Below are 21,932 nucleotides of genomic sequence, written 5' to 3' on the forward strand. Positions count from 1 at the left end.
TAGATTTGGATAGGGGGTGTGGTTAAAGGCACGAGGGCGGGGAAATGCAGTGTAATTGAAGTTCACATTTTCTATAGAACAATTAACGGTCACTGTTTTTTTATTTCAGATATGTGGCAAAAAGCAAATTGTACCCAGTGGTACCTAAATAAATAAAGTGACAGTTTTGATAACATCTTTCTTTTGAAGGCAGGGTTAGCATTTTTCCAAAACGCTTTAGAAAACTGAGTCCGCTCATGTTGACGGAGTGAAGACAGCAAGCGGGCATTAGAAAGACTGTAGAAAGAGCGATGTCTTATTTATTACATTAAAGTAAGAGAGGTCTGTGGATTCTGTGGAACGAGAATAAAAGTCAGGAAGGAGCTAGGACCTAAGGTTTTAAGCGGAGATACGCTAAGGTCCCCGAAACTACAGAGAAGGCTTTCCAGCAGAGAGACATTTCATGCCTGCGTTGCACAGCACGTTTGAGGGTGGAGCAATGCAGGGCGTGTTCCTGTTGCGTAGAAGTGTGTTTTGTTGTCGATATCAAATAACAACAACAGGTTTCAGTAATCGATTACCCTGCCTTTAAGTATACTTGGTGCGTGTATAGTTTTTACAGTTGTTCCGCACTTTACTTTGCTGTTTGAAACTATACAGAAACACTTTTCTAATGTTAGGATGTGTTCGGATGATTTTAAGGAATATTTTAGACTTGATGCACAGGGCATGCTCGGCGTTTTGGGATCGCTAACTGGTACAATTTGTTTAACTGTTTGTTTTTTTCTTACATATTATTGCACGTTTCACAGTTCGGGCTGATGAGGCGGTGTTTTATATTGAACCTTTAAAGCGTTTTCTTTAGAATTAAAGCAAGTTTGTGTGTCTGACTTCTAAGCATTTTATGGCACGTCCATACTTGCATGGGCGGCGAGCTTGTTATGTCATGCATCTAGCATGTAAAATGCTGCAATGTTAGAATGCATATTACGTCCCCTGGTTGTTAAGTTCGACTAAAGCAGCTTAATGTAAACCTATTGTGTGTACTTATGTGTTTTTTACTGTCAACTGAATTGAGGCAATCGTTTTTTTAACCCAATAACATCAATGTATCTTCATCTTACTTACTATGATACTTAAGTTACTTAAGGTTATTATTGTTGATTTACTTTAGAGCAAATTTCTCAATGATGTCATACATATTTTGGAAAGAGGTCTAACAAATACGTTAATCCAGCATATGCTTTCCCAGGATTTTTATAAAGCTTTAGAAACAAAAAAATGGCATCTGTGTCTTGCAGACAATGATGTCAGACAGCATTAGTTGGTAAAATGGGATTGGTCAGACCCTACAGATGGATCGGTTGAGCACATCGAGCCTATGTTCATCTTAATCTGACTCTGATGTTTCTCCCCCTACAGGTCAAACTGTGGTATGACAAAGTAGGCCATCAGCTCATCGTCACCATTCTGGGGGCGAAGGACCTGTCTTCAAGGGAAGACGGCCGACCGCGGAATCCTTATGTGAAAATCTACTTCCTCCCTGACAGAAGGTGAGATTGGGTTACTTGCACTTTAAGAGCTAAAGAATTGAAGCATCATAGTAGGGTTATGCAATATTAGCCAGGTTGACATGCAACCAAGTAATCCACTTGTAATCTGATTGATGGCTCAATCGGACTCATGTAAACAATCCGAAATCAATCCGAATCGGTCGATACGATTGAAAGAGGGATGGTGTCGACCGAAAGCTATCCGATCAGGAGCAAAAAAATATGCATGTGAATGCTGGAATCAGTGTATTTTCTCAATCGGATAAAAAAACAGCAGTGCAGTGCTGCGTAAGTCTTATGTTTACGTCAATTATTAGAAAAAACACGAAACTCACGCACGAGAGCGTGTTTTATCCATTCAGAGGCACACGCATAATTACAGGAATTGGGACACGTATGTTCTGTGCGTGCCCTTTTATAACATCATAAAGCAAAGAGAGAACATTGTATTATTGGACAACTTAGTTTCCATTCCAAATGTGAAAATAAGGACTATTTTGACATCGTATATCCATCCAAAGATGAAGTTTGAAGTCAGATGTTAGACGATTTTGCATTGTTGCCAGGTCTCACTACGTTTAAAGTACATGGATGTTCGGGAAGTTTTTAAACGGGGTTAAAAGAGAAATAATGCTGTTCATCAGATGTTGGTATTCGGGCTATGCAAGATCATTTGAGCTATTTTGGGGATCATTTTGAATAGCCATTGGACCGTTTTGAATAGCCATTGGACTGGATTTGTTACGAGAATATGGCAACCCTAGCTGTGCGCTTGCGTAGAAGTTTTGTTCGGACAATATTTCATGTACATGTAAACACGTTTTTGAATCGTATTGCATCATTTTGGGGACATGTAAACAGCACTGAAATGACATGCAACCAGATTGAATTCATTCGGATTGACAAAAATGGGTGCATGTTAACATGTTGCATACAAGAATTTAAATAGTTTTCTTATCTACAACATCACCTAGACAGTAGCGATGAGAGCGAACGAATGTCACAGCTCTGACTGAAACACATACTGTTTGTTGCATATCACGTGTGTATTATTTCAGATAATAAAAAAAGTACAGTAATCCACTTTTTTCAAGGTTGATGGAGAGCTGAAGTGTTTAATGTCTGTTCCTGGGTTCTTCTTCCATGATGGTAAATAAAAACAGTTTGAATAATTGTTTCTCCAGTGACAAAAGCAAAAGAAGAACAAAAACGGTAAAGAAATCACTTGAGCCCAAATGGAACCAGACCTTTATGTATTCTCCCGTCCATCGGCGAGAGTTCAGGGAACGCATGCTGGAGATCACGCTGTGGGATCAGGCCCGGGTGCGAGAGGAAGAGAGCGAGTTCCTGGGAGAGGTAAGAAACACAATGAACGGTGGTAGCAGATATTATTAGCAAATAAAATGTGTTTTGCTTCAAGAATATTTTGCTATTTTTATGACAGTTCAGCTCGGTTTCTTCCAAATTCCTCAAAACTGTAATGCAAAAAATCTAATAGTTTTTTAAAGTTGTTTCAGTTGTCTAGCAATACCATATTTTTGGTTGTTGTGATAAGTTGATGTAAAATCTAAAAGCTATGTAATATAAATATTGTATGTAGTACTAAAACATGTTTTATACCTAAACGTCATTTCTCAGTATTACATTAACAGCCGTTACAAAAAAAGATATGTGTGTAGGGTTTCATTCTGTGAACTAGTAACAATATTTCTCCCAAATTTAAAATAAAATGTTGATTAAATGCTGATGAAATACTGGTCTCTGAATTTTTCCACGGCTGCATATGCTTTAGTTCTATATCTTAATATATATTGAATTACAGTACTAAGATTTTTTTAATGTTATACTAAAATATAAATTTTTATGCCAAAACATATTTTTCTCTAAATTTTATAGTGAAAAATCTATATGATTTAAATGTACATGTTTCTATTTTTCATTTCTATATTTAAACATGTAACAATTTTAACACACTAAATTAGTGTATATGAGATATATATATATTTTTTTATCTTCTGTAGATCCTCATTGAGTTGGAAACAGCACTGCTGGATGATGAGCCACACTGGTACAAACTCCAAACACATGACGTGTCATCAGTGCCCCTACCCAAGAGCTCCCCCTGCCTGCAGAGAAGAGCACTGCACGGAGACAGTCCCACACGCAGACTGCAGAGTACGTCTCTCGCTCTCTCTCTTCTTTCTATAGAAAATCAGTGCAATGTGCAAATAGAAATATAGTGAATGTGAAAGTTTTGTAAAGTATCAGGCTAGAAACATACTCTTGCGAGAGTATGTATCGGACCTTTGCACACATTCAAACAGCCTCTGTCCTGATCGTCTTCAGCAGTTGGTGTCAGTGTCCTGCATTCATTTATTTTATTTCTTGACCTCATTATTTCTGCAGCCAAAGGCCAGTATTCACACACATCAGGTAAAGAACGCTGCATGCTCATCTGTGTGTTTTTTCACTGGATCCACCCTGTTCTCCCTCTCACTCCTGTGACAAACACAGAATGAAATGGACCATGTCCCCATACCGCCACACTTTCCCACAATGCCCTCTGATTTTCCCCGTGCTGCAGTATTTCCTTTTTACTGCAGATCGGCCTGACATCTTATACAATATACAGTAGAGAACTGCTCACATATTGTTTTTTAGGATTTGCGGTAGAAGTGGGCGGTGTGTCTGAATTCAGTAAATTCAAAGGGGTTTTCTTTGCTAAGCAGCTAGACTCCACACCATCATTAACATTTTCATAATCTTGATGACTTTGCTGTATGTCCATTTCGCTCTCATCCATCTTATTCTCTCTCGCGAGAGATGTAAAGCAGTTTTTCTCACCAATAAGCAGCAATCTCTGCAAATGTCAACACGTTCGTATAGTCATACAGCCCAGTCCTAGATTTTTCTTCTACTTTTTTGCAATTATTCAAATCTTAACACTGTAAAGAATATGTTCTCTAAAATAAGCTAAACTTAAGGAGTCTTTGCTGTTTGTATTTGGTTGTTCAAGCCTTTGTGTATTGCATCCAAATTTGAAGTAGCTAGTTCATTTAACTTTTCTTGTAAGAGTGAGATTTCTCTGTGTGGTTTTACATTTACTGTTTTTAAGTTGGTACCGTGAATACGTAGGAATGCCTTCGCACAGTTTAAGAAGCTGTATTTTTTTCACAATAGAACAGATACCAAGTCATTCATTTTTTGGCATGCACTCTTGCGTATTCTGTTTCTAAAACTCACAGATGCAATGCACAGAATGTGTTTTTACAGACTGTACTTTACTTTAAAAGACCTTGTTAAAATGACAGCGCTCACAAAAAACGCTTCACATCGGATCCCAAAAACATGTCCGCTACTTGAACTGGATCTTTTTAAATTCACGAATCTCTTTTGACACATGTTCGCGTGTTTGATTTAGTGCTATAGACAGAGAGATTTATAAAACCCAGATCAACACGGGGTTAAAAAGACGACAGCCTTATGAAAGAGATGGAAAGCACCGAAGAAGGTTTATTGCTGGGTTGTTATCCCCATAAAAGCGTGTTGGAGTTCTGTGAGGCAGTACGGCAGATTAGCTTTCGTTCTCAATGTGAGATGAATGATGGAGTTGCCGCCTCAGAGTGTCAAACTCGACAAGCGTCAGCGCTACAGGCGGAGGAACAGCATTCCGTGAGGTTTATTCCTCATGATTAAAACCAAGTGAAAAGAAGATCCATTTCTCGCTTAATACGAGACCCAGAACACCGTGTTCTTGTTTTGTGATGCTGGCGGTGGATTTAAAAGCAAGAGAGACATCTGACTGACATGTTTGTTTAGCTGTAAGTGGTCTAAAATAAGCAAGTGCATATAGTTTCTTTACCACTTGATATAAACATCACAGATAAAGATGAATGAACAGCCGTGTTTGTCAGATGTTGATGTTGACGGTTTGAGAGGCTTTAAAGGTGTACTGCTAATACTGAAAAAAACAACCATGTGACTGATGTTAAAACTTCTCTCCGTCTCTCCTGTAGGGTCTCAGAGGATCAGTGATAGTGAATTTTCAGACTACGACGGTGAAGAGGGCGTTGGCGTCTTATCAGGTAAAGTATCTGTGACTGAGCCGTAAAGAAAGAGAACGAATGCTACATTTCATCAACAAAACGTTATTCTCCGTTATTGAATAACAACATTTCACAGATTTTCAAAGGGCTGGGTTTAATTTTAAAGGGATAGATTCCATTCAATTCAAATACTTTTGTTAAAAGTGACGTTCTTTCTATGGCAGAACACATAAAATATTTTAGGGAATGTTATTAACCAAAATATAAATAATTGCACAAAATTCGCTTTTAATTGCATCTTAGATAAGATTTAACCATTAAAATAAGAGATAAAAGGCAGAACATTTACAAAACACTCAACTTTGAAGGTTTTTATTGGAGACTATTATTTTGCAAGAAAGCAGACGACACTATATCAGGGCTCACAGGAAATAAAGCATGCATTGACTACAGTTTATCTTTTAGTAATATTTGGGAAATTCTGTGAAAATGTCAACCACACCATGAATAAACTACTGAGCTAACTGCACAGATATCAACATATGGTGGTTCACATACCCATGTGAGGTCTCTCTTCAAGTTTTAAAAAGCGTTTGTTTTATTTTTATTGCATGATTTTTTATAGATTAGATTCAACTTTATTGTCATTACACATATACAAGCACAGTGTAACGAAATGTAGTTTAGGTCTAACCAGAAGTGCAGTTAGCAGGTGTCACGTAAGTTATAGTCACGTAAGTGCCATTTTCAGGGTTGTCACATCCACAACGGTGCATATTCCTCATAAATGGACACATGAAAATTTAAATAAAGTAACTATTTTATGTTCTGTGAAGAGGCATCCCTTCTCCATTCATTGGGTGTTATTGCTTCAGGTTTTAATTTACAGAAGTCCAACTAAATTTGTCGTCTCCCAAAAACCGTGTCCTTTTTTGTCACATCCATAATGCGAGTTGTACTTGACTTCATAAAAATAAAAAACATTTTTAAACTCAACAAGGCTTAAGTAAAATATAAACAATATACATTCTCTGAGCATTTTTATGTCACGTCCGTTTGTTGATCCTTTAATATGTTGTAGTCGTTCTCTTGGGTCTCAGTAAGTTTGCGTTTTGTGTCATTATTTTGCCAAACACGATGCAACGTTTTCGGTACATGTTTAATATATTTGAATAAAGAGCAAAGATTTCCATTTTCAAAGGTTAAAAGACTTTATGCTCTTTATGGATATCATAGAAGAACCATTGCTTTCTTAACTTTTAATAATCAGAAGAACCTTTATTTTGTGAAACAGAAAGGTCGCTTGGATGTTGAAGGTTCTTCGTGAAAGCATTTAGACAAACAAAGGTTCTTCTATGAATCTATGGCATCGTGAAACACCTTTATTTGAAGTGCATGTTGCTTAATTTTCATATATCACACTGGAAATACAAAGTCAAGTGCTTTGGGGTATATAGTATGTCAAACAGTGTGCACCGGTCGTATACTGCACAGAATTCACATCAGATGCTTCAGCTGTCAAACTGTTTATCTGTAATACAAGCAGAAAGGGAAGTCCGGACAAACCAGACACGCGCACATTTTAAAATTCCAGTCATAGCTACTCAATGTTAGAGGGAAACCCTCCCTCCCTCTCTCTTTCATTGATTTTGGCTCCGTGTCGATTGTAAAGTGCTGATACAGTGTTTTCCACCGGGAGCAGATGATTAACATTCAGAGGATTATAGATTGCCGCTTTCTCTTCATTCACTCTGTGCCGCTGTAGTTGTTTTCCGGCCTTGTGTGTTTAGCAGGCGCTCATTTATCGCAGAATGATCTACTGATGCTGATGTAGTCCGTGCACTCTGAGGTCACTTTCACACGGGTTTGAGACAAAAAACGAAATGTCACGTGTATTTTACATTCTACAGTCACACGATTAATGCAATAACTTTCATTGTCAATTTCGTACTGTCCTCTTTTACAGACTATAGAAATGGCCGGGACCTTCAGAGCTCCACCCTATCTGTGCCCGAGCAGGTCTTATCGTCCAATCATTGCTCACGATCAGCAGACTTCAATCGGGCGCGATCACGGTCACCCAGCGTGCCCCCTTCTCAGAGGTCAGAATGGTCTCATTCTCTTTATGCTTGAATCGAACATAACATTCAACAGCACAACATACAAAAAGCAAAACTGTTTCGGGATTCTGCGTTTTATGATATGCTATAAATAATATTTATCTGCATATTATGAAGGGTTATGTATAATATGAAATAAATACATTTTAAGGCTCATATTATGTGTGGGACAAGCATTACGCAATTGTTCAAAACTTCTTCAAGGATTGCATGATATGACCCTTTTTAATGGCGTGTTATCGAACGTGTTTTTATGATCTTGACACAGTTACTGTAAAGACGTGAGCATGTCGGTGTCATTTACCACATTTCGTCCACGTGAAGGCTTCAGGTTCATACATCTACAATCAACTCCAATGAAATCGCAATCCTCTCTCTCTCTTTAAATCTCTCCATCTCTCTTCCTTTTGGAAAATCCATGCGTATTCGCTCCATCTGCCTGCAGTCATTTTCTCACCTTACCTCGAACCCGACACAGTCAGCCTCATGACAGTCAGCTGGAGGAGCTCAGGTAGAACCATTCTTACCACCGTCCGTCCGTCCCATTAACCTTCCTGTTAGAAATCACCACTAACACATCAGGGTTCCTCTGGACATCACCGAGGCTCCTTGACATTGACAAACCTGAATAAGCTCGGCCTTGTGTTAACATAATGATGGAAACTGGTTCACACATACACTAACTTGTGCACTGGTAAAAAAATATTGTGTGCACAAGTAATGTTTTGCGGGTCGATTAAACAGTGCTGTTGGACTTTAGACATGAGAAGAAATATAAAAGATGCACTGCATCATTGAAACATCATATCATGTTTTTTTTTACATCAAGTCTGTACGGCGTTTTAAACAGATTAAATGGCACTTTTAGTTTTTTTAAAATAACTTTTAATGTGGAACAAAATGAAAGGGTGCACATGACTTGGTGCAATGACCGTTGAACAGTAAAAAACACTGTTAATGCTGTTTAGTTTTGTCAAAAGTGTATGTATATTTCCCCATTCCTCTGTCTCATTGTACACATCCTAGCGAATGTATATATTTCTCAAGAAAGATGGAAAATATATACACCAAGCTTCTGTCTTTTTGAGAACGGTGAGCTACTGTATACATTTGACTTGTTCCTAAAGCCTCACGGTCATTTCCTCTTCATTATATCATCACAAAGAATCAATTTTCTAAAAGATGTATGGTTTGCAAAGTTGTTTTTATGATGACAAAGTGTGTTGAAGAGAAAGCGTAAATACAGTACTTCACTTCTGAAAGCGTATCAATGTGATCATAGTTTGCTGCACAGTGATATAAGTGTGTGTAATATTTTTAACTGTGTTTTTGTGTGAAAAGTTGTCCAGCATCTGATTTGATAAATTGATAAAGTCTCTATTTAAAATAATTTCACATATAAAGTGATTTCGAGGTTTAATCTCGTCAGACTTGTTTAGAAAAATTGCTTTTTTTTCTTTGTTATTAAAGTTACTGAGGTGTAGTTGGTCTTGATTTTAGTGACCTTTGAAAATTATGATATGAGGATTCGACCAGGAATTAAAGGGTTGTAATATCAAATATTTCAGTCCTGCAAGAAAAGGATACAGTGCTATCTGGTGTATTATATTATATTGGATTGATCATATTTTAAGCATTAAGCCCCAAGAAGCAGTGGGTTACAGTGTATTTGATAACAGTTTAGGGCGTTGTGGCACGACGCAAAGAGGCTTATCGCTTTTATAAAATGGTTATTCCATATGCGTATCAAGGTTTCATCAAATAAAGTAAATAAAATGATATTTCGGCTATGTAATGCGGACAGCCGTTATAAATCGGGGTTTTATATAACGGCTTTGAACTCGGCTCAGCCAATCATGATCAAGGACCAGAACTGACCGTTTTATAAATATTTGTAACATGCACAATATTGAATACAATTCTTAATTTGGTCTTATTTTCCTTTTATTGTATGATTGGCAGCAGTGGATGATTAGCAAAGAAAAAGTAGTAGTAAGTAAATGATTTGGTAAAGGTCCAGTGTATGAAGTTTAGCGGTGAGGTTGGGAATTACAACCAGCGGCTCACCTAAGATGTTCTCACTTCTTAGCCGAAGGTGATCACGTATTTACGAAATGCGTTCCGTAGAGCAGTTTGTCCGTTTAGGGCTACTGTAGAAACAACATGGTGAATTCCATGTAAGGGGACCCGTGGTGTACGTAGATAGAAAAAGCTCTTTCAAAGGTTCATTATGTAAGGTGTTTATACACCTCTTAAGACATGGTTATGTATATTATATTGCATTTCTGTCAATAGATCCTCCAAAAAATTACACATTACACCTTTATCGTGTTAGTTTTCTACATTAACAGAGAATCACATCCTTGCTGGACAACTGGCCAGGCATTTCGCATACTGTACATAACACTACATGTGCCTTTCTGTTGTTGTCTTGTGTACTGTTATACTGTTCAAATGTCTCAGTTTGAATTGTGATGATATTTTTTATAGAGCTCAACAGCTCACTTTGTGCATTTTCTCCATACACGTTTGAAAAATGGTTAATTGAAACTTGACGTGAATACAATAACATAACAATCTTCTCTCTTAAAAGATTTATAATTTTTATGTATTTTCTAAGATTTATAAGTTAAAAAGGGGAAGATGAGGGGGTCTTTATTTCTGGAAACAAACTGTTTTGCTCCATGTTATTTTTATAATACACGATTGAATTTCATATATCTAATATGATACTGGTGCACGTTGGTTTTTCATAATTTGTTCCCAAGTGCCAAAGTTACTACCAGATGCCGGTTGGAGTCTCTCTCTGTGACCATAATGCCCTCATAAGCCCAGCTACCTCACCCACACTGAACATCAATCTGTTTCCCTCATCGCATTTCTCCAGGAATTACGGAACGTCAGACAGACACGACTATCATCACAGATCCCGTTCTGCAGACCAGCGGTCCGCACTAGAGCGTCCCATGTACAGTCGCTCTCGCTCCACGGAGCGGCCGCCCGACGTCCCTCACTTGAGGTCTTCAATGCCCTCACTGCCGTCAGGACACTCCGCACCACCTTCCCCTGCCTTATCGAGGTGACCCAGATCAAAGCATACCATCACCCCAAAACAGCCCCGACTAACTAAAACAACCTCCTACTACATGTAACAAAGATCATCCTCTCATCCATCCATCCAACCCACCCGCTCAGTTTCTTTGATTTTGGGTTTGATTTCTCTACAGCTGTGCTGTAATATCTACTCCATGTTATCCCACGGGAGAGAAATATCACACAAGATCTGTTTAAGGTCTCAATTGTTTCTCAGAGACCGTGAGCAAACTTCTGTAAATTCATTACTAATCTATCGATGATCATTTTTTAGTGCTACACACTTATAGCCAAAACAATGTTGGGCTGTTGGGATTAACCCCACCCCTTTAACCCAATGCTGCGGTGAAAATGTCCCAGATGTTTTTTTAAGTTTAATTTGGGGTTTGTCTATTTCTATATGTTTAGACGTTTTATGACTAAAGTCTGGGACAAATCTTCTCAACAATGTCTCCGGAGTTATGAAAGAGAAAACTATGAGCAATAGACGTTTCCTCTGGGATTCATGTAGAAGATACAAACTGTTAATTTCTTTAATTTTTTTGCTTTGAAACACAACACACCAGTTGCAACTTATTATAATAGTGTGAAATATTCACATTTTTTCCTCTGTTGTTTTCAGATATTTATATATTTTTATTATGTTTTGTTTGGTGATCGCAGGGGAAACACTACTTTGCAGTGTCCCTTTGGAAGATCCATGTTATGTCGCAAGCATGTCCCACACATTCTTTGCATCAGTTTATTTGTGTTTGTTTTTATTTACGACTTATGCTTATGGATAACCATGTAATGTACATTTCTTGTTATATGAATTGTATTAAGGAGAATTTTATAGAATAACATCCATTTTACTTTTATCAATGTTTCCTATGGCAACTTGAAAATGGCTTTATGTTTGCTTTCTCCTTTTATTGTATCTTACAGCTTTTGTTTTTGATGGCGGTTTCTTTGTTCTTGTGCCATAACTGAGAGCTGAGCATTCTGGGTAATGGGTTTTGGGATAAAGGTCCATACATTAGTTGTAATGTTGTTTTTGGTTTCCTGTGTGTCAGGGCACATCCTCGCGGTGGATCGGCTCAGACCAGCCCCACTGACACACCTGTAAACAGCAGGAGAGGACGACAGCTACCACAACTGCCTCCCAAAGGAACGCTGGAAAGAAGTACGTTTACTTTGCTTCTCTGCTCCTCTCCGTTTGACCTCCAGTTGTCTCATGCTCATGCTGAGACGTGTTTTGGAGTGAGATTGTAAAGTGTCTGACTGTGAGAAGGAATCAATGTGGGGGTCTTTGATCTTCCACACAGTAGAGACGGTGGGCCGTATAGGTTCATAGGGATAATAAATCCTGGTCGCAGCCGGTTTTGAGAACAAGAAATATGCAATCGAATTGGTTATTATTTAAAAGAAAGACATGCCAAAAGGGCATTATAAGTGCAAACATAGAAAGATGAGCTGCATGAATGACCTACAGTGTTTGTATTGACTACACAGTTCCATAAAAACTACAGTACAGAACAAACAAAATTCGTTTTTTCTGAAAAATGCAAAACCAGAAAGAAAATCAGATTAGATTGAGTAGCTACAATAACTGGGATTTTTTTATTTCACATAGGGAGGTCAATCCACTTTAAAAACTGTCTTTATAGGCTTTAACAATTTTTTTTTATAAAAACCTTGTATTGTTCATTTCCCATGACATCCGTGGTCCTGACGTGACGTCTGTCGTTGTATCTGAGCGGTTACAACACATGTTTACGTTACAGATGTGTGTGGTTTAGTCGTGCATGTGCGACTGTTTCACATCTCAATTCGGTTCCCTCTCTCACTCCTCTCTCAGAAGGCCGAGATGAAGAACCGAAGGCTGGTTCAGGTGTGTAACGTGACTGTGACGGTTTAATCAGTCAGAAAATATTGTTCTGATTAAATGAAACCTTTCTGCAATGGTCTTGAGCTTTGAACTGCATCAGAGAACGCATTGATTTCAGCGGGGGCGATGCATTATGATGCAAGAAATATGCAAAGGTTTGCAAAAGTGTGACCGAAAGTTGAGGAAATGTAAAGTAGAATGCATTCCAGTTGACGTATACAGATCGATGAGAATTCCAAAGGGTTGTGCTTTCTAAAATGTTGTTTTTAAAGCGCTAGATCTTAAAGTGACCCGCTTCTCAAAGCATGAGACTTGTGATAAATGAACCCTTGAGAGCTTTTGAGACCAGGTCCATTGCAAAACTTTATGTTTATATATGAATGTGACTCATAGCTACAATATAAATCACATTAGATATTTTTGGTCTATTTCGTTCTAATCATGACGATGTTGTGATGAAATCTATGTTTATTTTTGTTCCTTTATGTACAGTGTATTTATGGTATAGTGTGCATCTTTTCTTTAGTTGTGATGTTGTTCTGTTTTGTTTACGTAGTTTTGAGTTAAAGGTTAAAGGTTGAGATTTTAGCGGCATCTAGCGGTGAGGTTGCTAGATTCCACCCCTCCCTTTCGAAGCAATATGGTGGCTGACACAGAACTATGATGTCGTCACGTTTTCGCTACTTTGCTGAAGGAGATCACGTATTTATGAGACGGGCTAGTTTGTCCATTTAGGGCTAATGTTGGAAAAATATGGCGAATTCCATATAAGGGGTCCTGCGGTGTATGTAGGATGTTTCTGTGTTTGTTTGTGTTGTGAGTGTTTGTAGGGCATGTGTCGACAAACTAATGGCGATGCTTTCTGAATTTGCAGTGTTTTTTCTATTTGCATGTATTTTCTTTCATTGCGCCGCTTTGACACCTAGAGGCCACCATAGTATGTAAATAGAAATAGCTCATTATAAGATAATATAAACATAATGCTTCATGATGTATACACCTCTGAACACATAGTTATGTATATTAGATTGCATTTCTGTCCATATAGATCATCCAAGACTTTTGTCTTGCACAGTTTAGGATGTTGGCAAATCAAAGCACAGTTTTAGACATTATTGACATTGTCCGTGCCCCAGATTATAGAGATCTGCTTGACACTGTAGGGTTCTAGGTCAGTGTTCTAGGTCGCACATCTATAGGTTGCATGAGCACACGGTCTTGTTTTCGCATCGGATTAGAGCTTCATATCACAAATACAGACTTGATAATTTGTGCATTGAAATATTACAATTGGTGGTAGTTGAGACTGACACAGTCGCACAAAGGCTGGAGTTTCCAGCTGGTCACATTTCCTCCACGGCCATCTGTCCCCTCCGGTGTATTTGCCACAAGATCTGCTCTGTTGGAAGTTTGTACGTCTGCCACCTTCCCAGCATGCATCATTTCTCAACAACTGCTATTTACTCTACATAAGCCAAAATCTGCATACAGGAACTTCAGTTTGAATCTTTATTGTGTTTAGTGTTTATACGACTGTTTCTGCTGTTGTGTTTAAAGATTTTGAGTTGAGGCATAATGGCCCGACGGTCAACGGGAGGAAAGGCAAGTGTCTCCAGATGTGTGTTTGCAGTGTAGTTTTTGGCCTCTTTATCACCTTTCCTGACGTTTCTTTTCAGAAAAGCAGGGCAACATTTAGCATTTACTGTATTTGATGGCAATATCACAAACATATAAATGATTTTAACAATATTGACCATATTTACCTTTTACCTGTTTGCAGCAGCAACTGCATCTGAAAATAGATTTCAGACGTATCGGCCAGCCATATCTGCATCATTAAACTATCCTTTATCTTAAATCTTTTCTTGAAAACGTCTCTGTCAAGGATTGATGCTGGTCTGTGTTCATTGTGTTCTGCATGGATGAGTCTCTTTCTCTGTAACTTGTTTCTAGGTCAGTCTCTCGCTCGTCTCTTCTCTCCTGCTCTCGTTTTGTCTCTCTCTCTCTCTCTCTCTCTCTCTCTCTCTCTCTCTCTCGTGTGATGGGTTGCTATTTCTCTAGGTGTGTAATTTGCTGTGAATAATTCAGAGATTGTGTTGAATGAAAGTGACCTGGATTGAGTTTTTGCAGATACATTTTCTACTCATTTTTTAGTTCTAGTATGAATATTGACAGTAAATGAGTCTGTACTACAGACAGTGCCGGTTAGAGCTTCTCACCAGCAGATGGCGCACAATTACATGGTGAGAGGAGCTGTTTACTGCCATAGTGCTGAATGTTTTGGGATTTGTCCAAAGACGGCCCAAAGACATGTACACTTAAGCCACACTTAAAAATGAATACATACATTGCATTTGATGGCAAAATGGCAAAACGAATTGCATAAAGCAAAAATAATCCAGTATGCACCTCAAGCAAGAAGTTTTCAATTAATATATATCAAATAATGTTGATCGGTAAAAAAATTGAATTCTATCATTTCTAAGACATCTGTATTCTTTAGAAAGCTGCATTTATTTAAACTAATAATATGAATGACCAGGCCATCTTCCTTGTAGCCAGCGATCATTAAGTGAATTACATTGTCCAGATTTATAGCACATATGTTATTTTATCTTTTAAAACCTACATTCATTTTTATCAAATGTAAGTAAGTTGTAAATGCCATTTGAGTTGATATTTTTCCGTGTGACTGAAGTGTCCCGCTATGTTTTGGAGATGCTGTACGTGCGTACGTAGAGAGAATTTCTACAGTTCCTCTGAGACGTTAATTGTTTTAGTTGTGTGTTAACACTGCCTGTGTCTCTGTGATGCTGACCTGCGTGTTAAGAGGTGACATGGGAGGACCAGCAGAGCTCATTGATCAGTTCTGGTCACTTGACTAATGGCCATCTGGAGGGGATGCACATCCCGGCACAGACAGGTTTGTGAAGGTCCATCCCAGTGACCTCTGACCTCTCTGACCATGACTGTCTGCTCTGTCCTCTCTTCATCGTAATGCGTTTGACCTTCGGCTTTACTGAAGCCCTCTAGTCTGGATCAGTCTGAGCCCCCAAACTGACCACAGTATGTTTTACAGATGGCCTGAATGCTTTTGTAGTCAACTTTTGAAGTTTACTTTGTAGTGTACTTTTTATAAATCTAGGAACATGTTGGTTTTCAGGGTAAATGGTTTATTACAGAGTGTTTGATGTTGTGTTTAATTTGACATCCACAGTAGAACTATTGGAAGTGCACATGTTATTCTTCTAGATAGTGTTCTAGCTCTTGTTCCTGTATTTTATACTGAAACACAGTTCATAAATGCGGTTTTTGTTAGGTATATTTTGGTGGAAGAACTGCACATTTCTTCCGTTTCGTTCAAAAGATGCTGTGTGTTTGCAACTGTATGCATTAGTCTAAACGTTCATTACTTTTCAACATATTCCACGCAGACGTGCTCCTATTTGTGTCGTTTGGCAATCACAATTGTAATTCATTGAAGAGGATAAAACAAGTACGATTTCCACAGTATCTATACCCTCTCATCAAATCAAATCTATTGTCAGAAAACAAAGAGCTGTATGTGGTGAATTTTGCGTTTCAGCATCCTTCGTTTCTCATGGAAATGACTGGCTCTTACTGAGCCAAACCCAAATGAGATGAGCGAGACGATTTTGATCACCGACACCTTGGAGTTCAGAATATCTTTCTAAAGAGACAATCGTGTTTGTGTTGGAGGGAGCATAGGGTTCGTATCAGGCCAAGCTAATGACCGTACCATCATGCGGTCATCTTTATGGAGTGGCATCATGATTTTGGGTGACTAATGCTTTAGAAATCTGCTTGGGTACAAAAGATTATGAACACAGAGGCGGTTGTGTGATTAATACTGCGGTTGTTTAAAGCACAGCTCATTGTTACTTTGAGAAAACAAGGAAAAACTGCAACAAAACAAAAACGGAAGCATCAGCAGAATTTGTTGCTGTGAAGATGCAGAGAAAGAAAATAAATCTGCCGAGGAGGATGAAGTCCAATTAGTGCGTCACACAACGCACTGAAAACTGTGTATATCTGTGAACGTTACAGTTCATCCAACTGACTAAACATGGGTTTTATTTATCGCTTTTTTGGCCAAGTTTAACTTTCTATTGTGGTCGTCGTACCTTTGATTAATTCACGCTGTTTCCAGAACGTGACGTTTTAGATGCTTTCGTTGAAGAAATAACGAAAATATTGAGAGACTTTTTATTTTTGCTGGCATTAGTAGAATTCCAACATAGTGACCGTCACAATGTCAGCGTTCATTGAGTTGGTTGAAGAAACAGATTGTCCTGCCCCAAACTCATGCCGTTAGTTGAACCAATGTTACCGGCGCTTCACTCTGAATGTTAAACTGGGAATGTAGAAAAAAAGTGAACAGATGCATCTGTTACCACTAAATAACATGCAAGAGATGCTGAATGTTGTCGAAAAATGTTTCTCCGCAGGGGTTTTGAAGATCCTTCTCTTCGGCTCCTTTTTTATTTATCTTCATGTGCATGCTTTATTAACAGTTCTCAAGTATTTCAGGTTTGGCCTGGACTTACTACTCTCCCGGTTATTTTTTCCTCTTTTTAGCCGTTGCATTTAAAGTAGACTTCACAGTGAACATTAAGTTAGCATTTTCATCTCTTCTCTCTGTCATGCAACTTGAAACTTGTGTTTGTGGTTTTTCCTCATTTTGTGTATGTTGGTGTTTGTGTCGTGTTGTTGTTGTGTTGTGCTCCTTCCCCGTGTGTTTTTGCCCCGGTTGCTCCTGGTTCTCCCTCCTCTCCTCACCTCACAAACCTCTCCTCTGTGTTTGTCCATGTTTGTGATGTGACCCCACCACCCCAAACCCCTCCCTCCTAGAAGACACGGACTCACGCAATCGGACAAACTCAGGTCTGTCCTTTCTTCCACTTTGTTTTTCTCCAATCCTCTTGGCTTTGGACCCGGCTTTTTTTCTCCAATACGGCTGTGTACCCTGCTGGGAAAGAAACCAAATGCTATCTGGTCTGTTGCCGGTCCAGCTCTAACCAACCTGATCAAAATGCTCAGCCAGATCTAATCCAGAATTCTTATTTTTCCAGCAGGGTATGCTTGGTGTCTTCATAAGCAATTCATGTCACAAAGAACATGTCGCAGTCATATCTCATCCTAAATTAATTGTATTCAATTACCTTTATATTATATTTTATTTAGATTTTTTTTGGATTGGCTTTATACAAACATGTTTCCTCGTGATTTCAAATAAAATAAAAATAGTTTAGATTATAACAGTACCTTTCATTGGTTTTATTCAAAACATAATTTCTAACTTTTTCTTCTTGTTTTGGTTTGAAATATGACCCTGACATTTATTCATAGACTTTGTGAAAATCAGTCTGGACCCATTAAAATCCATCTGAAATAAATATTAAGCTTTTAAAGTGTCACGCTGGAAATGCTGGACTTTGCTTGAAAGCTAAAAACACACTGGCTGTTCTCCATCACTTCTTCCTTTCTGCTCTCTTTATTACAAGCTTTTTCTCATCTCATGTGGTGGTTGTAGGTGTTACATTTCTCTCCGAGGTCAAACTCCTCACCAGCGCCAGTCATAATCCTGTGTGATGTGAGCTCCTCCTCTTGTCCTCGTTTTGAAAACACGCTTAGAAACAGAGGCACATATAACGTTTGTCTCCATATCATAATTGTAACATTTTAAGCCATGAACCAACCAACCAGCTATGTGATTCATCATTACAACTTCGAGAAAAAGTTTTGAATGTCAGAAAGGAAAAGGTGCATGTCTTTTATGATGTCATGAAGCATGTTTGAGCATTCATATTTAATGATTATTATGTTATTAAATGTTTTTTTGATAGAATATGCTAAATATTGAAAATGTGTAATTATCGATTTAACTCTAAATGCATTGTGGGACTTGTTTTAAAGACTTTTTTTTAAAGGAATAGTTCACCTTCAAAATGAAATTTACTCACTCGCTTGTCAATTTAAACCTGAACACAAAAGAAGATATTTTGAAGAACGTTGGTAACGGTAAACCATTGGCACTCATTGACTTGCATTGGTTTTGTGTCCACGCAATAGAAGTCAATGGGGACCAACATTTTTCAAAATATCATCTTTTGTGTTTCGCAGAAGAAAGGAAATCACACAGGTTTAAAATGACAACAGGGTCAATGATAGTAAACGATGACAGAATTTTCATTCCGAAGGTGAACAATTCCTTTAAATTATTGCCAAATAAGCAATTCGTCCAAGGAGAAAATAAATAGATGTTTTACTTTACAGCATTTCTATTGTTACACTCTTGACTTGATTTATTTGAAAATATTATACAGATTTTCATAATGAAGCAGCCCTCATATCGTAAACATTATATAAGGCTCATTTTATCATCAACATCATACAAATTATTCTAAAAAGATTGTAAAATACTACAATACATAATAAAGAACAAAGATGGTGATTTCAGTATTGAAAATGTCATCTGATTGAAACAAAATCTGGAAACTTAAAGGGAAGTTACCCATGAAGAACAGCGTTTTGAAAGTATTTTGTAGCACTGATAAGATAAAACCACACTTCATGTATGACTCACTGTAGCACTGCTATTAAATTAAATGAATGTAATGATTCTCGGAACACTAATCATCGGGTAATTTGCAGAACATGTAAATTACTTAACAGCACAATTGCTATTGGCAAGAGAAAATTGCTATTGACATTTTACGCCACCTGCTTTGCCGAAGACAGATGCTGTTAGCTGTACGAGCAAATTGCGTGATAGATTCGAACAGACCAATTAAAACGGGAGATTATTGTGTCGCAACCAGAAGTGTCTTAATGTTTTTTGTGCAAAAAAAGACACGTGTCTGTGACATTTACTTTAGAAAATGTCATTTGTAGCTTTTATTTGCATTACTAGCAAAGGTTTGATTGGACTGGATGTTGAACATTATGCGTACAGATACATTGTAGTGTATTTATTTAATTGACCTACTATATCGAATGACACCATTTACATTCAATGAGTTACGTTTGTGCATTAAAACAACACTAAATATGCATTTCTGGCATATTTGTTAGTTTGCAACTAAGTACATTGTAGACAGATTCACAGAAAAATATGTAATGTATGTATATTTGTGAATATCTTAAATTTAGCCTTTCTGTAATATTTTAAATATGAATTCATATTTCCAGCATTATTTCGTGCCTTGGGTTGATTATTAATGCCAATGTATCTTCCTTAAAACATTTGGTGAACAATTTCTAAACTGACAGATGTCTTAAGCTCAGACAGTGTTAAAAGTGCTTGTTGTGTATTTCATTCCTGTACAAATGCCACATAGTTATCCCTTGAGTTTTCGGTCAGAAAGACTTCTTCAGAAGACATTTCACATTGTTCTCTCGCTTCATTTAGTGAATAGGTCAACAGATCTGTATCCACGCGTCTTATTGTCCTCTACTGTGCTTTGCAGGTGCTTTGGATGTCGAGGAACGAACGCGGGAGATGAAGCTGAAGATGAACAAATATAAACAAGGAACGGGTTCAGACTCCAGGCTGGAACAGGATTATCAGTCCAAGGTAAGTGAATGTGTTTAACTCGGCAACAGTTTTGTAGCGCATTTACACACAAGTGAACATTCTGTCGTCCTTTACTCACCATCGTGTCATTTCAAACCCGTATGACTTTCTTTCTTCTGCAGAACACAAAAGATTTGAAGATCGAAGAATGTGGGTAACCAAACAATGGTGGTACCCATTCACTTCTATTGTATGGACACAAAACCAATGCATGTCGATGGGTACCGCCATAGTTCGGTTACCAACATTCTTCATAAATATCCTCTTTCGTGTCCTGCGGAAGAAAGAAAGTCACACAGGTTTGAATTTGCAAAAGGGAGAGTAAATGATGACAGAATTTTGGTGTAAAACTATCGCTTTAAGTGTACGTAATGCGCTATAAAACTGTTGCCGAGTTAAGCACAAACAGAATTTGGGCGAACTATCATATTAAATGGTGATGTGAATTCATTTCATATAAGATTTCAGTTTTAATTTTGCTGCCCTAATATATTTGATTTTCAAAATGTGATGAGTACTTCAATGAATTGGATTAATAAAGAAATAATATTTATATATGACGTATACTCTATATTATCTGTAGTTCAGCCTCTATGCTCAAGATTTACCGTGCAATATTTATGAACACTTGCCAGGATGCGGTGAACTCCTTTATTTTCATCCTCAGATGACCGTTAGGGGAAGCTCAACCCCATAAATGGTCAAATCAACCTCCTTATATATCCTATTAGGGTGTTGAATGAGAGGCATCATATCGCCCTGGCCATCAATTCTGCAGGGGTCTATTAAAATCCAGTTAAGCCGGTGTGTTTATCACTGTGATGGCCCAAATGAGAACAAATGTTACGTAAGCGGTGGCTCACATTGGTCTATGTAAGCGTGCCTCGAACCAAAGGCTTGTGCTAGGTCTGCTACTTTCTGTCTTTTTAAGTGTTGTCTTACAGGCATGTTGTTTTGTTCTCCAGCGTTCGGGCAGGGACCCTCAGCGAGGAGAAAACCTCTCGGCCAAATCTTCGGACAGTGATGTTAGCGACGTGTCCGCTGTGTCGAGAACCAGTAGCGCATCTCGATTCAGCAGCATGAGCTACATCTCTGTCCAATCAGAACGGCCGCGGGGAAGCCGAAAGATCAGGTGAGAGCCTGTTGTCTTTTTGAACAGAGATGGATGTTGGAGGTTCTGAAGAGTCCTGTTAGGCCACCTGCACTCTGCAGAGTTTTGGAGGCGACAACTGCATTGATTTGCGAGTAATTGTGGAGTAAGGCATGTACAGACTAAAAACTTTGAAGAATTGAGGAGATTTTAAAGCTGTGAAATCAATGAAATATACCTTTTAAATTGAGAATTTTAAATATTATAGTATATAATAATAAGTTAGGTAACTCAAATATTTCTATTAGAATTCACCAGAATAAGCGTACACTAAAAATATACGTTTTATATAATTATGATTTGATATAAATACATGTTTCGTTTATATTAAATCAACTTAAATAATATGTACGTTTTAGAGAAATTAACTGTTGGATTTTTAATAAATTCTTAAAAAAATCACTTAAAAGAAGTTAATATAGCTTGAATTAAAGTGAATTTATTTTTTTAGAGTGATATGACTTGCCTGAGATACGTTTTTCTTTGTATTATATAGTAATACAATATTATACAGGATGCTTTTA

General features: G+C 37.8%; 1 protein-coding gene across 1 annotated transcript in view; it reads left to right on the forward strand.

The window, feature by feature from the left end:
- rims2a (regulating synaptic membrane exocytosis 2a) overlaps positions 1-21,932 on the forward strand; it is a gene marked incomplete at its 5' end in the record, with an annotated part of 113,104 nt that overhangs the window by 62,147 nt on the left and 29,025 nt on the right. Inside the window, 11 exon segments of the mRNA XM_079469300.1 lie at positions 1,402-1,532; positions 2,717-2,888; positions 3,554-3,707; positions 5,549-5,617; positions 7,545-7,680; positions 8,144-8,209; positions 10,586-10,777; positions 11,847-11,956; positions 20,094-20,146; positions 20,151-20,258; positions 21,224-21,390. Coding sequence (XP_079325426.1) covers positions 1,402-1,532; positions 2,717-2,888; positions 3,554-3,707; positions 5,549-5,617; positions 7,545-7,680; positions 8,144-8,209; positions 10,586-10,777; positions 11,847-11,956; positions 20,094-20,146; positions 20,151-20,258; positions 21,224-21,390 — 1,358 coding nt within the window.

Source organism: Barbatula barbatula (assembly GCF_947034865.1).
Source record: "Barbatula barbatula genome assembly, chromosome: 12".
Lineage (NCBI taxonomy): Eukaryota > Metazoa > Chordata > Actinopteri > Cypriniformes > Nemacheilidae > Barbatula > Barbatula barbatula.